Source organism: Sciurus carolinensis, chromosome X, assembly GCF_902686445.1.
Source record: "Sciurus carolinensis chromosome X, mSciCar1.2, whole genome shotgun sequence".
Lineage (NCBI taxonomy): Eukaryota > Metazoa > Chordata > Mammalia > Rodentia > Sciuridae > Sciurus > Sciurus carolinensis.
In genome coordinates, this window is record NC_062232.1 from 66893825 (window position 1) to 66911521 (window position 17697).

General features: G+C 31.9%; 1 protein-coding gene across 10 annotated transcripts in view; it reads left to right on the forward strand.

Annotated features, from left to right (window-relative positions):
• Dach2 (dachshund family transcription factor 2) overlaps nucleotides 1-17697 on the forward strand; it is a 557008-nt gene that overhangs the window by 128041 nt on the left and 411270 nt on the right. For 7 of the 10 annotated variants that reach the window (XM_047535143.1, XM_047535144.1, XM_047535139.1 and 4 more), the window contains exon 2: nucleotides 12679-12717. The exons of the other annotated variants lie outside the window; for them this stretch is intronic. In XM_047535143.1, coding sequence (XP_047391099.1) covers nucleotides 12679-12717 — 39 coding nt within the window. The remainder of the gene's footprint in view (nucleotides 1-12678; nucleotides 12718-17697) is intronic. 10 annotated transcript variants of the gene reach the window in all.

The following is a 17697-nucleotide window of genomic DNA, read 5'->3' on the forward strand; positions in this document are numbered from 1 at the left end:
TTAGACCTTGATATTCCTCTTTAAATGTATTATTGGTACTTCAAATAGACAGCAAAACCAATTTTCTACCTCATTGATCATTCTTCTTACAACTCCAAATCTTTAAAAGAGTTTTCCCTGAAATCTTATGTAGGTTAATCTAAAATCTTTTAATCATGTAAATGATCTTGTTGATACTGTCTTGGGACAACATGGTGAGGTAAATTTCATAATCCTATCATTTGGACAGTTGTCAAAAGTATATGAATGATTTTCAAAAACTTGCTAAAAAGACAGCTTGTTTGTATACAATTGCAAATACATATGATTGCATTTACTAATCTGTGTTTTCCTTTTAGCGACTAGTTCATATAAATTAAATTTGAAGTTTTAATGATGACTTCAAATTATAAAATCACATTTCCCTATGAAAACTAGTTGAGAAAAATCATAGGGCCTAGTATTAAGATTTGGTTCTCTGCATGAAACACATATACATTTGTATGCAGATTTGCATTATATACACATTATGTTTAGCAGACTTAATATTTGAACCACAATAGTATTTGGAGGAAATAAAAGCTATTTCATTAATAGGCTTTTGTAGTTTATAAAATAATTTTATTTTATATAATTAAAATTATCCTTATGCTGCTGTTTATGGCTTTTATTTCATTATTTTTTTGGCTTTACCATTCAAAGATTATTAAAATGACATGGGCTTCTTTTAAAAGCATTTAAGGACAATGACACTTTCAAAAGAAAGTCAAGGCTTTGAACACCTTTGAGCTTTTCCCCCATCCCCTGAATGCTCTGTAATTTGTGTGTGAAGAATTTAAGACCTCTCTGCCTATTTTGCGTGACATTGCTATTGATTTTTTTTCATTTTTGTTTGCTGCAATTGTAATGGGTAAATGGTAAGTGTGAGGTAATAGGGACATGCTGTTTGTGAGTGTGGCAAAAATGTATTGTTTTCTACTACAAATGCACCTTCAGAAATAACTGGGTGGTCTTTCATTGCCTCTTGATGTGATTTTTTTTTAGGGGAAGCATTCACAGATACAAAGGCATTCTTCAAGATGTGATCACTATAACACCAGAGCCTCACAAATAAGCAAAGTAAAAGACTAAGAATCTCATATAGGATTGCTACAATGGGTAAGAAGGGAAAAAGGAAGGCCTAGTTTCCTTGGAGAGATGAGGAGACAGTTTGAAATCCCTTGATTTTCAGTGTGGAGACTGTTATACATTATATAGTGTGGAAAAGAAAGAATGCAATATTAAGGAGTCCTAAATAAGGGGTGACTATAGAGACTTTAGAATAAGCATGATGTGATGTGTAAGAAAGACCCAAAACCCATGCTGGGTAGTATCTGATCCTCTCCATTAACAATGATGCATTTTCATGTAATATGGGAGAAGAAGTTCTTTTCTTTCTTTCTCTCTTTCATTTTTCTTTTTTTTTTTTTTGCATCCTTTTGAATGTTTGGTTGAATTAAGGGACTAGTGATAAGAAGAATTTTCTCTGAAACCCTATGGGTATTACTGCTGATGAACCTTTAGAAAAAAATGGATTCCTGGCAATATATTAGACTTAAAAGAGCACATTTTGGAAAAGATGGACAGTACACAGAGCTATGTTTAAATAAATAAGTGTTTATTTATTCCCAATCATGGGAGTAATACCTAGTACTTCATAAAGTGGAAAGGGTAACCGCACAAAAGGGAATAATATAAACAACTTCCGAAAAGGAGAAAATGTCCACTAGTTACTTAGTCAAATGGAATGTGCAACAGGAAATAGCTAATAGCCTTCATGAGTACTTATTTAGTGCTAATCATAACCCTTGATATGAATGTAGCTAAGAGGCTTATATTGGAATAAGCTGCCTTAATACCTGTAGAGTATTAAACATTTTATTTGGAGACTTGGTGGTGATCCTGTTGACACTTAAAAATAGAAGATAGTGTCAGTCTATTGATTCTCACCAAGAATAAATTACTCTAATTTGATTGTGATCAAGAGGTAAAAGCAAAAAATGATGTGATAACCAACAACAATAACAACACCCTACAAAAAAATACAGAACACTTTTGAGACAACAGATAACTAAATATAGAAGGGGTAGAAGAAATACAATACTTCATAGAGAAGAAAATTTAAGTTGGGGGAAATTTTCTATAAGGCAAAATTTATAGTACTGTAATAACAAAATATTAAAATCAAAGAACATCAGAAATTCAAACTCTATTTACAAATAGTTCAATAGTACTCATTGATATCTGAGTATAAATAAATATAATAAAGGAATGATTTTTTAAAAAACTTCCATTAAAAATCATATTTCATTACATTGAAACCTGGAGACAGGACCTAAACAAACGAGCTTTTATCTTGACAGTTCCATCTGAAATCAATACTGTTACCCCAAAGACTTGTTATCCACTGCATGTCTTCTAAAGAGTTTCATATGGTTTTATAATGTTTGGGCTGATCTTGTTATCTATGGAGTATTTAGCAGTTACTTTTTAGGAATTATAGGCTCACTCTACCAGAGGCAAAACAAAGTGCCTGTTCAGCAGAGAGGAAGATCCAGACAGAATCCAGCTTATATGTTTAAAAAAAGTGACCAGGATTATTATTATTTTATTTTACCTGATTTTACTATTAGAAAGGAAAATAGTAACTTATTAACAGCAATAAGGTTCAGAAAGTTTCACAGCCCTTTTATATGTTTATTATATCTACTTTTTGACTATATTATAATTATGTGCTTTTGTATACATGATCTTTTGCTAGATACAATAAGGAGACATCCATTAATTATGAATCTTCCTTTCTATTGTTTACATTTTAAATGATAATGAACACAAACTCATGGAATAAGTTAATGTTGAACATATTGATAAATAGATGAAAATGTGCATATTATGTCTTTATATTTTTATCTAAGGAAGATGAATTGGGTTGGAAGGTGGGAGTCAATAGTAGTGGTATATTCTTTATGTAATGATTAGGCAAATGGTCTAATTCATTTTCTTTATTTATAGGAATTTTTCTATTCAGGAAATTCAAGATTTAACTTACTACGTGGAGGAGAAATAAAAATAACAGTGGTTTTCTTGATAAATGGAGGCCTTATTTTTACCTTCATGTTACAAAGGCCTAAAAATCTACAGGATATACAATTAGATTATATCATTTTTATAAACACACTTAGAATATTATGAATAGTTCTGGCTTACCATATATTTTAAAAAGATGTCACATTTAAAAACGAGAATTAGATTGACCTTAGTGCCACAAAGAATGAGCAGTAAAGACAGGATAAAATCCTGAGTTTCTCTAACCTTTAAAAAGCAAAGGTTGAAGAAGATTTAATTGAAAATAATATAAACTCACTTTAGTATACATATAGATAATGTCAGCCCTTTGTATCACAATACCTATTATTGTAAAAAAGGTGTATACCTTTAAGTAGACAATAACCTTGCTAAAACAAATGTATGAACTTCTTAACTTCAAATCTATCTTTCTGTGGCATGCAAAGAGAATTATGTTTTACTAATTTCCCCTGTGAAGTAAAATGTCTGAAGGATTTTTAGTTAGTTCTTTTTCTGAAACACAGAAAATATAGACTCCCTTAACTGAATACTACTCCCAGGAATTGAAATAACTATTTATGAATGAGAGGAAAAAGAGTATATCTCAGGAGTGTCAACTCTTGTGAAATAGCCCCTGATTTCTCAGAGGAATTTTAACTTAATTTATTTGTACTGTAGGCAGGTTGTCAACAATTTAGGAATCAGAGTATTATAAGGCATCTGAGCTATGATGAACTGGAAAGGTCAGTTTATCTAACTTAGTTTCACAAATAAGGATACTGGGATTTAAAGAGGGGAAGTGATTTGTTCATGGTCACACAGCTGGCCAGTTGCCTAGTTGAAACTAATATTAATCCAAGTTTCCTTTTGCTTTGACTAGTGTTCTTTCTCTTAACACTGTTCCTTCCAGAATTTGTTGTTGTTCAAATATTGATCTATAACATGATTGTATAAAACTTGGAAACAAAGTCATAAGCTCATGAGGTCTCCTTTGTTCCTTTATATACTTGGTTTCCACATTAAGTTAAGCTTTAAGTCATTAATGCTGGCTTTATAACTTTATACTTTTTGTTGCATATGTCCTTTTCTTTTGATTTTTATCTCCACCTGTCTGGAGTACCCTACCACTTGGTCTCCTTATCACCAAACGTTTTTCAGCAATTCATTCTGTGTCAGTTTCACTTCCTAAAACATTGTTCTCCTCTTCCAGTCTTTAAAACTAATATTTCAAGACTCAAATCAAATTTCACCTCCTTCACTGACCTCTCCAGGTAAAACTGATACCTTCAACTTCTAAATTCATATAACTGTGTAGTTTATATCACTCGTGGATTCAACATTCATTAATCAGATATATTTGAATGCCAACTGTATGCCAAGAAATCATGTGGTACTCATCACTCACAGTCTTTCAGTGTAATAATTTGTGACCGTGATTTCTTTCTCTTTTTAGAGTGTAATATTCTTGATGTTAGGTACTGTGGTTAAAGATATTTGTATTCTCTGTAGCCCATAGCTCATAGCCTTTTGTACATAGTTCATGATCAGTAAGCATTTGTAGAATAAATATTGAATTAAGAAGCTTCTTTTATAGGGTGAGGTGATAAATGTGGCCTCTATGCACATAGAGTATGCAAACTGTTAGATATCAATTATAATCATGTTTGAAGAGCTTCTTCAATTCTTAAAGATGTTGATCTTTGCATAGTGAAAAAGTAACAAAGTTTATCAGGGAAAAATGCATCAAGATGAAATGGTAATCCAGTCATATACAGATAGATAAATATTATCAACAATAAGTAGAAGAATACAGAATAAGATTAAAAACACTTCAGTTTCAGTTTCTACCTATATAAAAATGGGACAATGATGCAGACCTACTTATGCACACCAAATAGTTGCACTACATTAGTTAAATCAGAGGAAATGATTTGTTAACTGTGAAGTCATATAATGGTAAGATGCTATTATTTAAATGTGAGATTTTAAGCCTGTAATCAAGGTGTATCTAGTATTTTGGAATGTTATCATTTGTAATTTTAAATATCTACCTCTGCTCTCTTAGTTAATGAGAAATATACTTTTATTTTATTTTTAAACAGCAGAGTCGTCCTCCTCAAGGATTAAGTCAAGGCATGAATGTTAGGGATTTAACAGACTTTCAAAACAGTCATTCTCTTTATCCCCACACCCTGCCAAGTAATACATTAAGAGCATGTCCAGGCAAAGAATTCTTTGCTCTGATTCTCCTTGATTGTCTTCATATGCAGCTAGACTAAACTAAATAGGATTACCAGAATGATCAATTGGCAAATGAACTAATTTTCTTAGAAACAGCTTATCTGAGTTCTACTTATAGAACTGTCATCTTTTCACATCTAATTTAAGCCTCATTAGACAAAGAAGTAAAATGTTAGAAAAGTAAAGGTGTTATTAAAATAAATTTGGATTGTTCTTTATCTCCATGAATAATGAATCTATATCTTTATCCATCAGTAATACAGATTTATGCCATCAGATATGTTTCAGTTTATAAAGTTTCTGATCTTTGGTTATTCTGGGAATGTTCACTTAGATTCTCAAACACCAAGACTGTCCTTCTAACAATCATGCACCATAATAAATAATGTAAGTCAGTGCTGCATAGGAGAAATAGAATCTTAAAATGTGTTTTGTGAAAATAAATTTGGAAACTCCACAGTGATAATTTTGAAGAAGTTCAGTATCCCCTTTACATGTCCAATTTCATTTGACAAATATTTATTGATGACTATTATATGCCAGCAACTTTGTTAGGTGTTGAAGTAAAAGAGTGAACAAGAGATCTCACTTGTTATTTCATGGAGATTACAATTTTGTAGGAAGATATACCTAAAATGATAAATAAATACAATAATTATACATTATGATAAGTGTTGTGAAGGAATGACCATTTTAATCAGCAATTCAGAGTTGGGAGTTGATATTAACATTAAATTCTTCACATAAGCAGCAAAATATTTATAAGGTAGACCAATTTTTTATCACCTCAGTGTGATAGCAAAGTATCAAACAGGATAGCTAATAAAGCAGCAATTGCATCTAATGTTTCAAGGGTTGCAATATATATCTAATATAAATGTTTTGTTTGGCTTCTGCAGCATATCCTCAGGGTTTTCCATGAGTCATTTTGAACATACAGTACCAAGACATCATCATTAACTGCAAGACTTGAAATATAGCCAATGTAATAATACTAAAAAAAATCCCTTACAAGAGACTGGTTAGAACCCCCATACAGATCAAAGGACAAGATTCAAAGGGTCATCCATGGTGTCTTTAGTCAAATCTATAGACACAGATCACAAGATTATAAAGATAAAAATATCCAACAGAAACATTGTGGACGAAGATGCCAAAACATTAAGTGATTTAATATTTACGAAGGTTTTGAGGAATTTTAATGTTTAAAGCTTTATACAATGCAAATGATTTCAGATTAGTTATCTAATAATGAGAGTTGATGGATGTGACTAATATTTGCTGAGTTTGAATTGTGGAATAATGTTACTGAAAATGTTATCTGGAATACATTGCTTGTACAACTAAAGATACTTAACTGCCTGTATCCTTCATTGGACACATACTGTACATGTACTGAAATAATTATTTATAGCAGGAGAAGAACAAATTATTCTATTTCTTATGAACATTGCCTTGAAAACAATCATTTGATTCTACAAACAATAATCCTTCTTCTGAAATTCTGTTATTGTAGGAAATATGAGAAATATTGAAACTGCTAAGTTTCCTCAGACTGGACTGATGAATTAGTGTTTATATAAAGGATCATTTGTCAAAATCAACTCACATAGAGTCTCACATTCTTTGAGTTATATACTGGCACCCTAGTAAATAGATGAATATATGTATACATATATGTGTGTGTGTGTGTGTGTGCGCCTGTGTATACCTGAAACCACATCTCCCACAATTGAATTTTGAAAATGCCATAAGCCTTATTTGTCTTCACATAGAATTGTAAAATAAATGAATTTATCAACTAAGAAAAAGAGAAATGTCTGCTATAATCTCCAACAGTGTAAATACAACTGTTAATATGATTTGGTCCTGTCCCCAAAGACAACCTTTAAAAGGTTTACTAACACATAATTACTGGAAATTTACCCTAACCCTACCATGTCATGTGGGAGTGGAAGGCATTGCTTGATTTATGCTCTATTTTCTACATTTGTTTGCAAATTAACAATTTGTTTATTGTATTGAGCTAGAAAATCAAATGACATGACTAGCAGAACTTATCTGTGTAAGAAATAGCCTAATTAAGTATCCCCCACCTGACAAAAAACCAATAACATGATAGTGTATGCCAAGTTAACAGCTGACTCCCATTTCAAATGATAGGAAGTATTTTATTGATATTTTGGAATTTTAAATGAATAACTATTACTGTGATCAAATGATATGGTTACAGTGAATGTAATCAGCATTTTATGGAATCTTTTCATTCAGTACAACCTGCCTTAGAGGCTTTTCTGTAACACAGTCGTGTCAACATCAATGGTCACCTGTTAAAGAAAGCACATCCAACATTTTTAGATAAATGATCTTCTGCTTTCAGTAACCCCTCAATAAATAGTTTACATGCATGGAAGTTTCCAGAGATCCCACACTTAATCTGGGAAAATTAGATAATATTTGTGTGAACTATACCCTCAAAATTTCAAATAGCAGCCATAAAATTCAAATTCCTACTGGGATCAGAGAGATAACATAAATTAATTAAACCCCTCTTAATGTCATGAGAAATTGTGGCAATTGTAGGAGACAGCAGAGTGCATATCTATTGGTAGACATTGCTTCTCTACTTCTTCTAGTTATGCAGAATGAATAAATATGTGGAACTAGTATTGCCAGCTTTTCCATTTTTAAGTGAAACTTGAAATTCAGATTTTCTATCAAGTTTACAAAATTTTTAAAGCAGTGGTATTACAATCAAATATATATTTTGCAGGTTTGGTTTGGAATTTAATAAATATAAAAAGAAAAAGGAGAGTGTAGAAAGAACACTGGCCTAGAGATCAAGGGAGCCACAAATCATGTCTTTTCTACTATCTAAGTGCATATATAATGTCTTTTGACCTTATTATATCCCCAGGAGGATAAAAAAGACAGGAGAGTCTTTGGATACAGACTTCAAAAAGTTGTTCCTTAACACCCAGTAGCTGAAATAAGGCCACACATTTAGAAAAAATAGCTGTGAATTAGGTATCAGTATACATTTAATTTTAGCTTGCTCTGAGACCTTGGCCAGATAATTTTACATCTTGGGGCTATTTTCCTCATCTGTTAAATAGGCATGACAGTGGAAAGTCAACCAAGACAGTTCAGACACCCCCAGTATATCACATGGGAATAGAAGAGCTGCACTAATTGAAAATATAGAAAGTAATGTCTCCCTTTTGTCTTTACTTACATTACCCACCACCACTTTTACTGAACTTCAAAGGTTGACTGTATATTTAAAATTCTCTATTTAAGGTCTTTGTCTCGTTTGCAGAATTAGAGAAAGGAGTACACTATTTAGTTACTGAACATCAGATGTTGAACATACTATGTTAATTTTTTTTATTGTAAACGAATGGGTTACAACTTGTTTCTCTGGTTATACATGAAGTAGAGGTGTACCATTTGTGTAATCATACATTTACATAGGCAATGCTGTTTGATTTATTCTGTTATTTTTTCCTGTCCCCCACCCCTCCCACCCCTCCCACCCCTCCCACCTCTCTTTTCCCTCTATACAGTTCCTCCTCCCTCCATTCTTGCCTCCCTCCCGCCCGCCCCCCATTATGTATCACCATCCGCTTATCAGCAAGATCATTCATTCGCCTTTTGGTTTTTTGAGAATGGCTTATCTCACTTAGCATGATATTCTCCAATTTCATCCATTTGCCTGCAAATGCCATAATTTTATTATTCTTTATGGCGGAGTAATATTCCATCATAATATACCACAGTTTCTTTATCCATTCATCAATCGAAGGGCATCTAGGTTGGTTCCACAATCTGGCTATTGTGAATTGAGCAGTTATCAACATTGATGTGGCTGCATCACTGTCGTATGCTGATTTTAAGTCCTTTGGGTGTAGGCCAAGGAGTGGGATAGCTGGATCAAATGGTGGTTCCATTCCAAGTTTTCTAAGGAATCTCCATACTGCTTTCCAGAGTGGCTGCACTAATTTGCAACCCCACCAGCAATGTACGAGTGTACCCTTTTCCCCACGTCCTCACCAACACCTATTGTTGCTTGTATTCTTGATAATCCCCATTCTAATTGGGGTGAGACTATGTTAAATTTGACAGTGAATTTTCAGTTTATTTTGAAAAAGACCAAGATACATAAATAATGTCTGAATTTTTAACTGAATTTCTTACTTTGTGGTATTTTATCCTTTCTTGTCAAATATTTTTGCGTTTTTTGTTGTATTATTAAATGTAATTCTGTGGTCTAAATTTCAGTTTTAAAAGTGAGAATTCCATATCTCTGATTCTTTACAAAACTGACTTCAATCAAAGATGGCTACATCCCTGACATTAACTGTGTATAACTTTGCAACAAAATTTGGAAGAATAAAAGTAACAAATTTGTCTATCAGTGTTACAGAGTAAATGTGACTTTGACTAATTCAAAATACAGCCTACTCTTAATTATTATCTTCTTGAGTCTCAACCTGAGTAGAATTACCTTATATTCATAACTTGTACATAGAGGAAAGGTCTTTCTTTAATAACATTAATTAGTGTCCTTATGGCATATAGCAGCAATGATGGCTGGAGTCAGTGAGCTATGTAGAAAACACTACTACTTACCAGCATATGTTGCAAGACCTCAGTGGGTAGAGATATACTGAGTATCATATCTGATGCAATGTTTTTGATTGTATGTAACCTGTTTTCTGCCAGTAGCTTTATAAGAATATGGCCATATGTGTATTTCAATCACAAAGATACATTTTAGTGAATTTCAGGCCATTTGTTTATAACTTTAATTACATACCCAGACTCACAAATATGGAGGAAATCAAATAGGAAGCTTTAGTAGACAAAGGAATTAGAAGGAATATGAAATATTCTAGTCCAACTCCAGGGAACTTAGATCATTTTCTTCACAAGATCGGCTATTCTGTACTTTGTTGATATTATTAGTAGAATAATGTGTTTGTTCCATAACATATTCCAAAATGTTGATTATTTGGCAAAGTGTAAGGAATGCCAAAATGAATTAGTTGATGTTACAGGAGGAAAAAATTCAGAAGTATAGAAATTACATTTTACCTAGAATGTAAAAAATAATGTGTATCAAGCCCTCAGTATCTGTGGGTTTCCTATCCATAGATTCAATCAACTGTGGATTAAAAATTATTGTGAAAAAATATTGCTTCTGCACTGAACATGTACAGATGCTCTTTTTCTTGTCATTATTTCCTGCACAATATGATATACCAACTATTTGCATAGCATGTACATTGTTAGGTATTGTAGAAAATATAGAGATGATTTGAAATATACAGGAGGATATACACATATTATATGCAAATACAGTGCCATTTTATTCTTGAGTATTCACATATTCAGTATCTGCGAGCTGTCCTGAAACCAATTCCTCAGAGATACTGAGGGACAAATATATTTTTCACATATAGACTTTAAAGTGCTAGAGTTATAGCTACTGTTAGGCAGCACTATAAAATATATTCTCCACATTAGACAAGACAAATCCATAATTTTCAAACATCAAGGTAAAATTCTAACTTTTCTAAGAAACTTTTTAATCTTTAATGAAAGTACAGTTAACAAACTCTTAGCATTTTATACATTTATACATTATTATTATATTATAATATATTATATTATATTATTATATTATTATACATTTATACATTAGTGTTTTAACAAGAATGTTTCAGAAGTCAGTAATTTTGTAATCTAAATTTCAATTATGTATAATATAGTTAAAAGCTTTTTATATTTTGGAGACTTGTGTAATAATATACATAAGATGATAGCCAAAATAATTCTGTTGAATTTAGAAAGTTTTATAAATAAGGAAAAGGGAGAATCTTTGATAACATGGAAAAAGACCCTCAAATATAGTAATATGTTGCCCATTAGATTAAGCAAGCATGTGATATCACTGATTTGATTTTTATGAGTATATCCTATTTAAGAAAAGTGTCATTGCAAAAATGATTAAATGAACAAACTGTAAAGCCAAATCAAATATTTTTGACAGTGAAGTGACAGAACATAAGAGTAGATGAAAAAAAGGCTCACCTTCCTTCTCACTTTTTTTCCCCAACATTAGATAAAGGTTTGCTTTTCTTGTTTATTTAGATACCCTTATACAGACCTTTGAAGCACAGAAACAGTTTCTTTTAAAAAAACAAACATGTAAAAATTTTTACAAAACCAACAAAAGGCCTGAAAGGAGACACTTAACAAAAAGGTCATTAGAAGAAAAGGGAGCAATGAACCAGCCACGATTATTTATGATGGGCGTCGTAGGAGATTCGTGTTTCTTTGCTACTAAGAAATGCATTAATACTTAAAAGAGAAAGATCGTAGTCCTTATAGTTTTTTTAGCATGTCACTTTAGATTTTTGGTGTTCTTTGCTGAAGGATTGGGAACAGTGAAAATTAATACACTACTGGAAAGAATGACTGTTTTGTGGGGCTGGGGTTGTAGCTCAAGTGGTAGAGTGCTTACCTAGCATGCGTGAGGCACTGGGTTAGATCCTTAGTATCACATAAAATCGAATAAATAAAATGAAGGTATTGTGTCCACCCCTAACTAAAAAAATATTTTTCAAAAAGAATGGTTGTTTGTTAACAAGCTAACTAGGTGGGACTTTTATTGATTTCTTCTGTATGTGTTTAATTTTCTTTTGTGTGGATGTTTGTATGACTGTGTATATGTGTGGTGGGTGTGTGTGTATGTGTGTGTGTGTGTGTGTGTGTGTGTATGTGTGAATGTGTAACCCTTGTGGGGAACATGTAAGATAGTTCTGTATTGTTGATCTACAAATAAGTACATAATGATGTGATTACTTACTTTTATCATCTTGTTGGCCCAATAAAAAAAGTAGTGGAATACCCAATGGGATGCGAAGGAAGGTTCTTGAAAGGAAGGGAAAAGACATCATATTACTGAATCTTTTTTGGAATTGTTACGACCCGAGGCCATTTTCTTCAACAGAAATCTATAACTTTATTTTCTTGCCTTCATATAGAGAAAAGCCCTAAACCACATGACATTTCACATTATTTTTTACTCAATTGGGGTTAGACCAGAAATGTAATAACATTTTCCATATATTTAAAACACTATCTAAAAGCAATTCAGGCTTTCCTACCTTCTTTGTGTTCTTCCCTGCTGGTGTTTCATTGTGTGTAAGCTATCTAAAATTTCTGCAGAATTTAAGAAGATTTTTTGTGAAATATAATAAAGCCTTAATTAATTGGAAGCTAACTAACCAGAACTCTCAATTAACCAGTTTTATTTATTTATTTTTTGCTACACTCTCCTTTTAGAAGGAAGAGGCAAATGACAAGAAAACAAGCTGTAAACAGGTATTTATGTATTTATTTTTTAAAAATCAACTTCCTCAAAATGTCCTGGAACCTGTACAGATTAAACCCAACTTCCATAATCTTGTTCCCTAGACTATACTTCCTAAGGTAGGAGAGGGGAGCCATTTTGAAATTTTAGCTGCAAATGTTGAATCTTGCTTAGTCCTTTAGTGATAATAAGAAAAATGAAATCCAAATATCTATTAGAACCAGTCCATTCATTTGAGGGTTCTAGTTATTTGGGGTCTCCACTGGTTTCACTATTTCCAGTTAGTGATCATTTATATCTATTAACTGGAAATGAATCCCAGGATCATACAGTGGGATGATGACTGGCAGGCACAGGGAGCAACTCCCTCACTAACTAAAACAGAAGCTATTTTCTAGCTTTTTTCAAGCTGCAAGTTGATGGGGACTGAGTAAGGGTCATTGATATAAAAACCATGACACTTATGTAAAATAATGGGAAAGTATTTCAGATGCCCACCTACCCCTTGGCCATGAAATGCTTAGGAAGGTACATTCACTTTTGCAGGGCAGCACAGGCTATTAAGTGTGCTACAGCATGGAAAAGAACTAGGCTTTCCAAGTTCTAAGTAATAGGAACAGTTATATTTTGTAGGCAAGCTAGTAGTTCTACAATATCTGAAATTCTTTTTTTTCCAATAATGTGTTTTGAAAATAGTCAGAAGTCCGAGAAGATTTACACTTGAAACCTCCTGAAATAACTGTGAAAATTTTAGTTAAATTGCAAATAGAAATAGCATATTATTCCAGGCCTCATTCTTTCAGGTTGTTATGGGAAAAAGAATGGATAGTGAGTCAGAGACAAGAGAGGAAGGGAAACTTGATCCTGATGTACATTTTGTTATTGCCTGGCGATAGAGCCTCCACTTCTCTTCCAAACACCCTTCTAAGAGTAAATTACCTTTTGGTAATGTTTTTTTCTTTTCCTTTAGGGCTGCCCTTGATGTAAGCTTTGTCCATATTTTTCTATAAGAAAAATGTAATAGGGCCTTTGAGGGGAGATGAGGACTGCATTATTTGATTTATTGTTTTAAGTTTTAAATACAGGACATGAGAATCACTATGATGGTGTTCTAATATCTAGAACATTTTTAAATTAAAACTTAGTCTTAAATATCATGCACACTAAATAATACCCAAGTGACCTGAAGCAGTGGATGTGCCTCCTTAAGTGCCAAACTTTGTATTCAACTGTGACATCAAAGCTGGGGACACTAGAACCAACAAAATTTATTAATGATTTATTATAACTGAATGAGATGGATTGAATTTTGAGTTTAAGTTTGGATATTAAGTGTTTCTGATTTTCTATGAATGTAATTGAACTCAGGCATTGAAATCAGCTTTTATTTTTATTTTTCTAGTAAAATTACTTGTAAATTCATGTCAAATTAACTCTTAATTAAATATCACTGTAGTTTATAAGTATATAGTTTCATTTCTAGATTATCAGAGCACACAGTACATATGTACATGTGTTTTATAAGATTTTGCATTTGCTGAAATATGAGAAAACCAAGAATTGTTTTTGAAAATATATGTATTAAATTACTCAAACCATAGAGAACCAGGAAAACCACAAACTCTGATGCCTATGGAGGCAAGGCTGGTGATATAAAAGAAAGATTATGAGCAATAGGGAGTAGTAGGGAATATGGTGAACTAAAATGTATGTATTTTTTTTCCAAAGGTGGTGGCTACCACTCATCTAAGCTGATTGCTTCCATGTGGGAATGTTAATTTAGTGTTGTTAAGGTCTTACTTTTAAGAGAAACCACATATATATGAAATTCTCCAAGACTTAAGTATTGGTAAATAAATTAATAAAAAGAAAAAAATCCAACACTGTGCAGAGAAAACAAAATGCGAATGTGACTGGATTCAGTCCATGGGATATCAGTTTGTGACCTGTGCTCTAAATTGTAAATTCTTTATGTACTTCAATAATAAAAACCAAAACCAAAACCAAAAGTCACAGTTTATTATAAAATGTACCGAAGCACTTGATGACAGAAAATAGTGTAAAGTAAAAGTAAATAAATAGTAGGTGGAGTGCCTGTAAATAATTCTGGTACTCAAAATGGTGACTATGTGCCATTTTTAATACATAGAAATAGCCAATATAGTTTTCCTTAAAGTGATTTGGAAATTAAAATTATGATTATTTTTGCATTCATGTTTATCAGTGAAATGCAGTGTGAAACAGATCATTACTGCCAAAGAGAATATATAAGCATGGTTCTGTTACATAGCATAGTTTTCTATTTAAAGCCTAATTTGTTGTACTTTAATAGGAAGAAATTCATGTGTATAGCATGTGTTGTTCTATTTTAAATTGGATTGCCTTTAAACATAGTTCCATTTCCATCTAAAAAATTTCCTTTATTTTTACAAATGGTTAAAATAAGAAATAAAAGAAATTTAAGTAGTTAACACAACAGAACTTCATCTGAACTTTTGATAGACATTGACAAATACAAAACAAAAGTTGGTCATTTGAGATTTTATTAAGAGGTAACTGTTTGACTGATCTGAGACTTTGCTTGTTTGTCTGTCCTGCCCTGGACCTTAACACATAATCCCACTGTGCTACAATGCTTTTGACATCTGTATGCTCCTTTCACCACTGGCAACCCAAAAGCATATTTGTCTGAAAAGGAAACAATTAAATTCCAATCTCTCTAGACAAAAAAAAGGAAAGAATAAGGGAAAGAAAAACACCCCACTGCTAAACCTGCTTTAACGACTCCTATGATCTGCACCATAAATCCTCAGTTGGGATAGTAAATTAACATTGTGATCTCTCTTGAGAAACTAAAAATCTTTGAAAAGTAAAAAAAAAAAAGATAATAAAACTCAATCTCAAATGCTAAATGCACTAGAAAAATCTCATTTGTTGATGCTTATTCTAGTTGAAGGTTTCACATAGACACATAGGAAAGATAAGAAATTGAAAACTGTTCAACATGTATGATAGTGTACAAAACTGTTGATATTTGCTTAAATTTGTGTAGATAGTGCTGCCCTTTCTAATAGTTTTGACCATAATTAATTTGTTCCATGAAAAGAATGAAATATGTTTACAAATACTAATTAATTAAACCTATTAACTAAATTTAGACACATAAATAAGATAAATCAAGATAAAAATTGATGAACAATAGTTCTTTCTTTTTCCAGAATTTAATAATATCTTACATTAGTCAAAAATGATAGGAAGTGATGTTCTGTATTTAGTTTATTAAATCATCCTAACAACCCTACAATGTTGGTGCTGTTATTATAATCCTAGTTTTACAGATGATGATACCAAGTTGCAGAGAAGGTTCATTGACTCATCCAAGAATATCTAGCCTCAAATATCAGAACTAGCATTTGAATGAAGGCAGTTGGATTCCAAAGTGCAAATGCTTTGGACCCATATATTATATGTTATATAACCTGTGAACTGGTATCAACCTTATTATTAAATCTCCTCATTTCTGATATACATATGAATATGTATATATACACATACACATACATACACCTATACACAAATACACCCACATTTCTGGCATATTTAAAATGGTATTTCTATTCTGAAATCACTTTTGGTAACATCATTTTGATAGTATAAAAATTAGCAAGATTAATTATAAAATAGTTCAAACAGAAAGAGTAGAAAATAATAAGATGCCTGTGGGCAAATAACCAGGCCTCCAATTTACTCAGAACCCAATTTAAAACAAAATTGCATCTGTAAAACATTAATGATATTGGTAACAATAATCTCGTTTCTGTTTCACCCTTCGTACTCTCTTAAAGTTGAACAGTTTCATTGCTTTGAAATTTTAAAGTTATGAGAAAATAATATGATCTTTATGTTTTTAAAATGCACCTAAAGTTCTGATAATGTATCATCCTTTATAATTGTGTTTGCCCTGGTTTTGAGTCTTATCCACATTAATACATGTGAATCTAGTTGATTCATTCTTTTAATCATCAATTATTCTATTTCTGTAAATGAATATGACAGAGCTTGTGATGATTATTTTCTATATTGATGGACATTTAGGTCGGTTCCAAATTTTTGTTATTACAAACAGTGCTGTAATGCACATCATGCCTTGTGTCCTTGTGTAGAACTTATGTAGGATATCAACCTAGAAGTACAGTTGTTGGGTTTTGGACTATGCACATCTTCATAATAGTTAATATGAAATCATTCTTATTTACCATCCCACAAGCATTGTACAAGAATTCCCATTTCCCCACATTCTTGCCAATGCAGTAGACTTTTTTTTTTAACAAATAATCACTTTGAATAAAAATGATTACTTTTAATATTTCTCTTCATAATTACACACATACAAATGAAACAGTCTTTCTAATCACTTAGTGCATATAACAGTATCTACTGGTATTATTTGTGTTTTATTCATTTTTAAACATTTATAGTTCAGAAAAGTATAATAATACTATTTTAAGTTTGCAAAGTGTCTTTTTGGTGATAAAGCACTTTCATATAACTCCTCATTTGATGAGATAGTGTGGTATATCTGGTAGAGCTCTGGGGGGAAAATTTCAAAAGTTGATGGACTTGAAATCACCCTGCAAATCACTGTGTGGTTTTAGGGCTTAGTTAGGTATTGGACTAAACAAGTCTTAGAGAAACACTATGGTTGTGAGATATATCTTCCTTTTTCCTTGAATCTTTATTTCACTTGTGCATAAAACATAAAGACAAAAGTTAGGTTTTATCAATTCATAAAAACTTTTGTAATGTCCTATGGCTTAGTTAAGATCACAGGTTTACCTAATTTATCTTTGTGTTTATCCTAATTCAAGGAAAATTGGGGGTGGAATGGGGGAGAAAATGAAGCAAAAATATTATTATAGGACATAGACAGATGCTACAGAATCTTGAATCCATCTTCAGTTTTTCCCATTCTGAAGCATCACATTACAAAT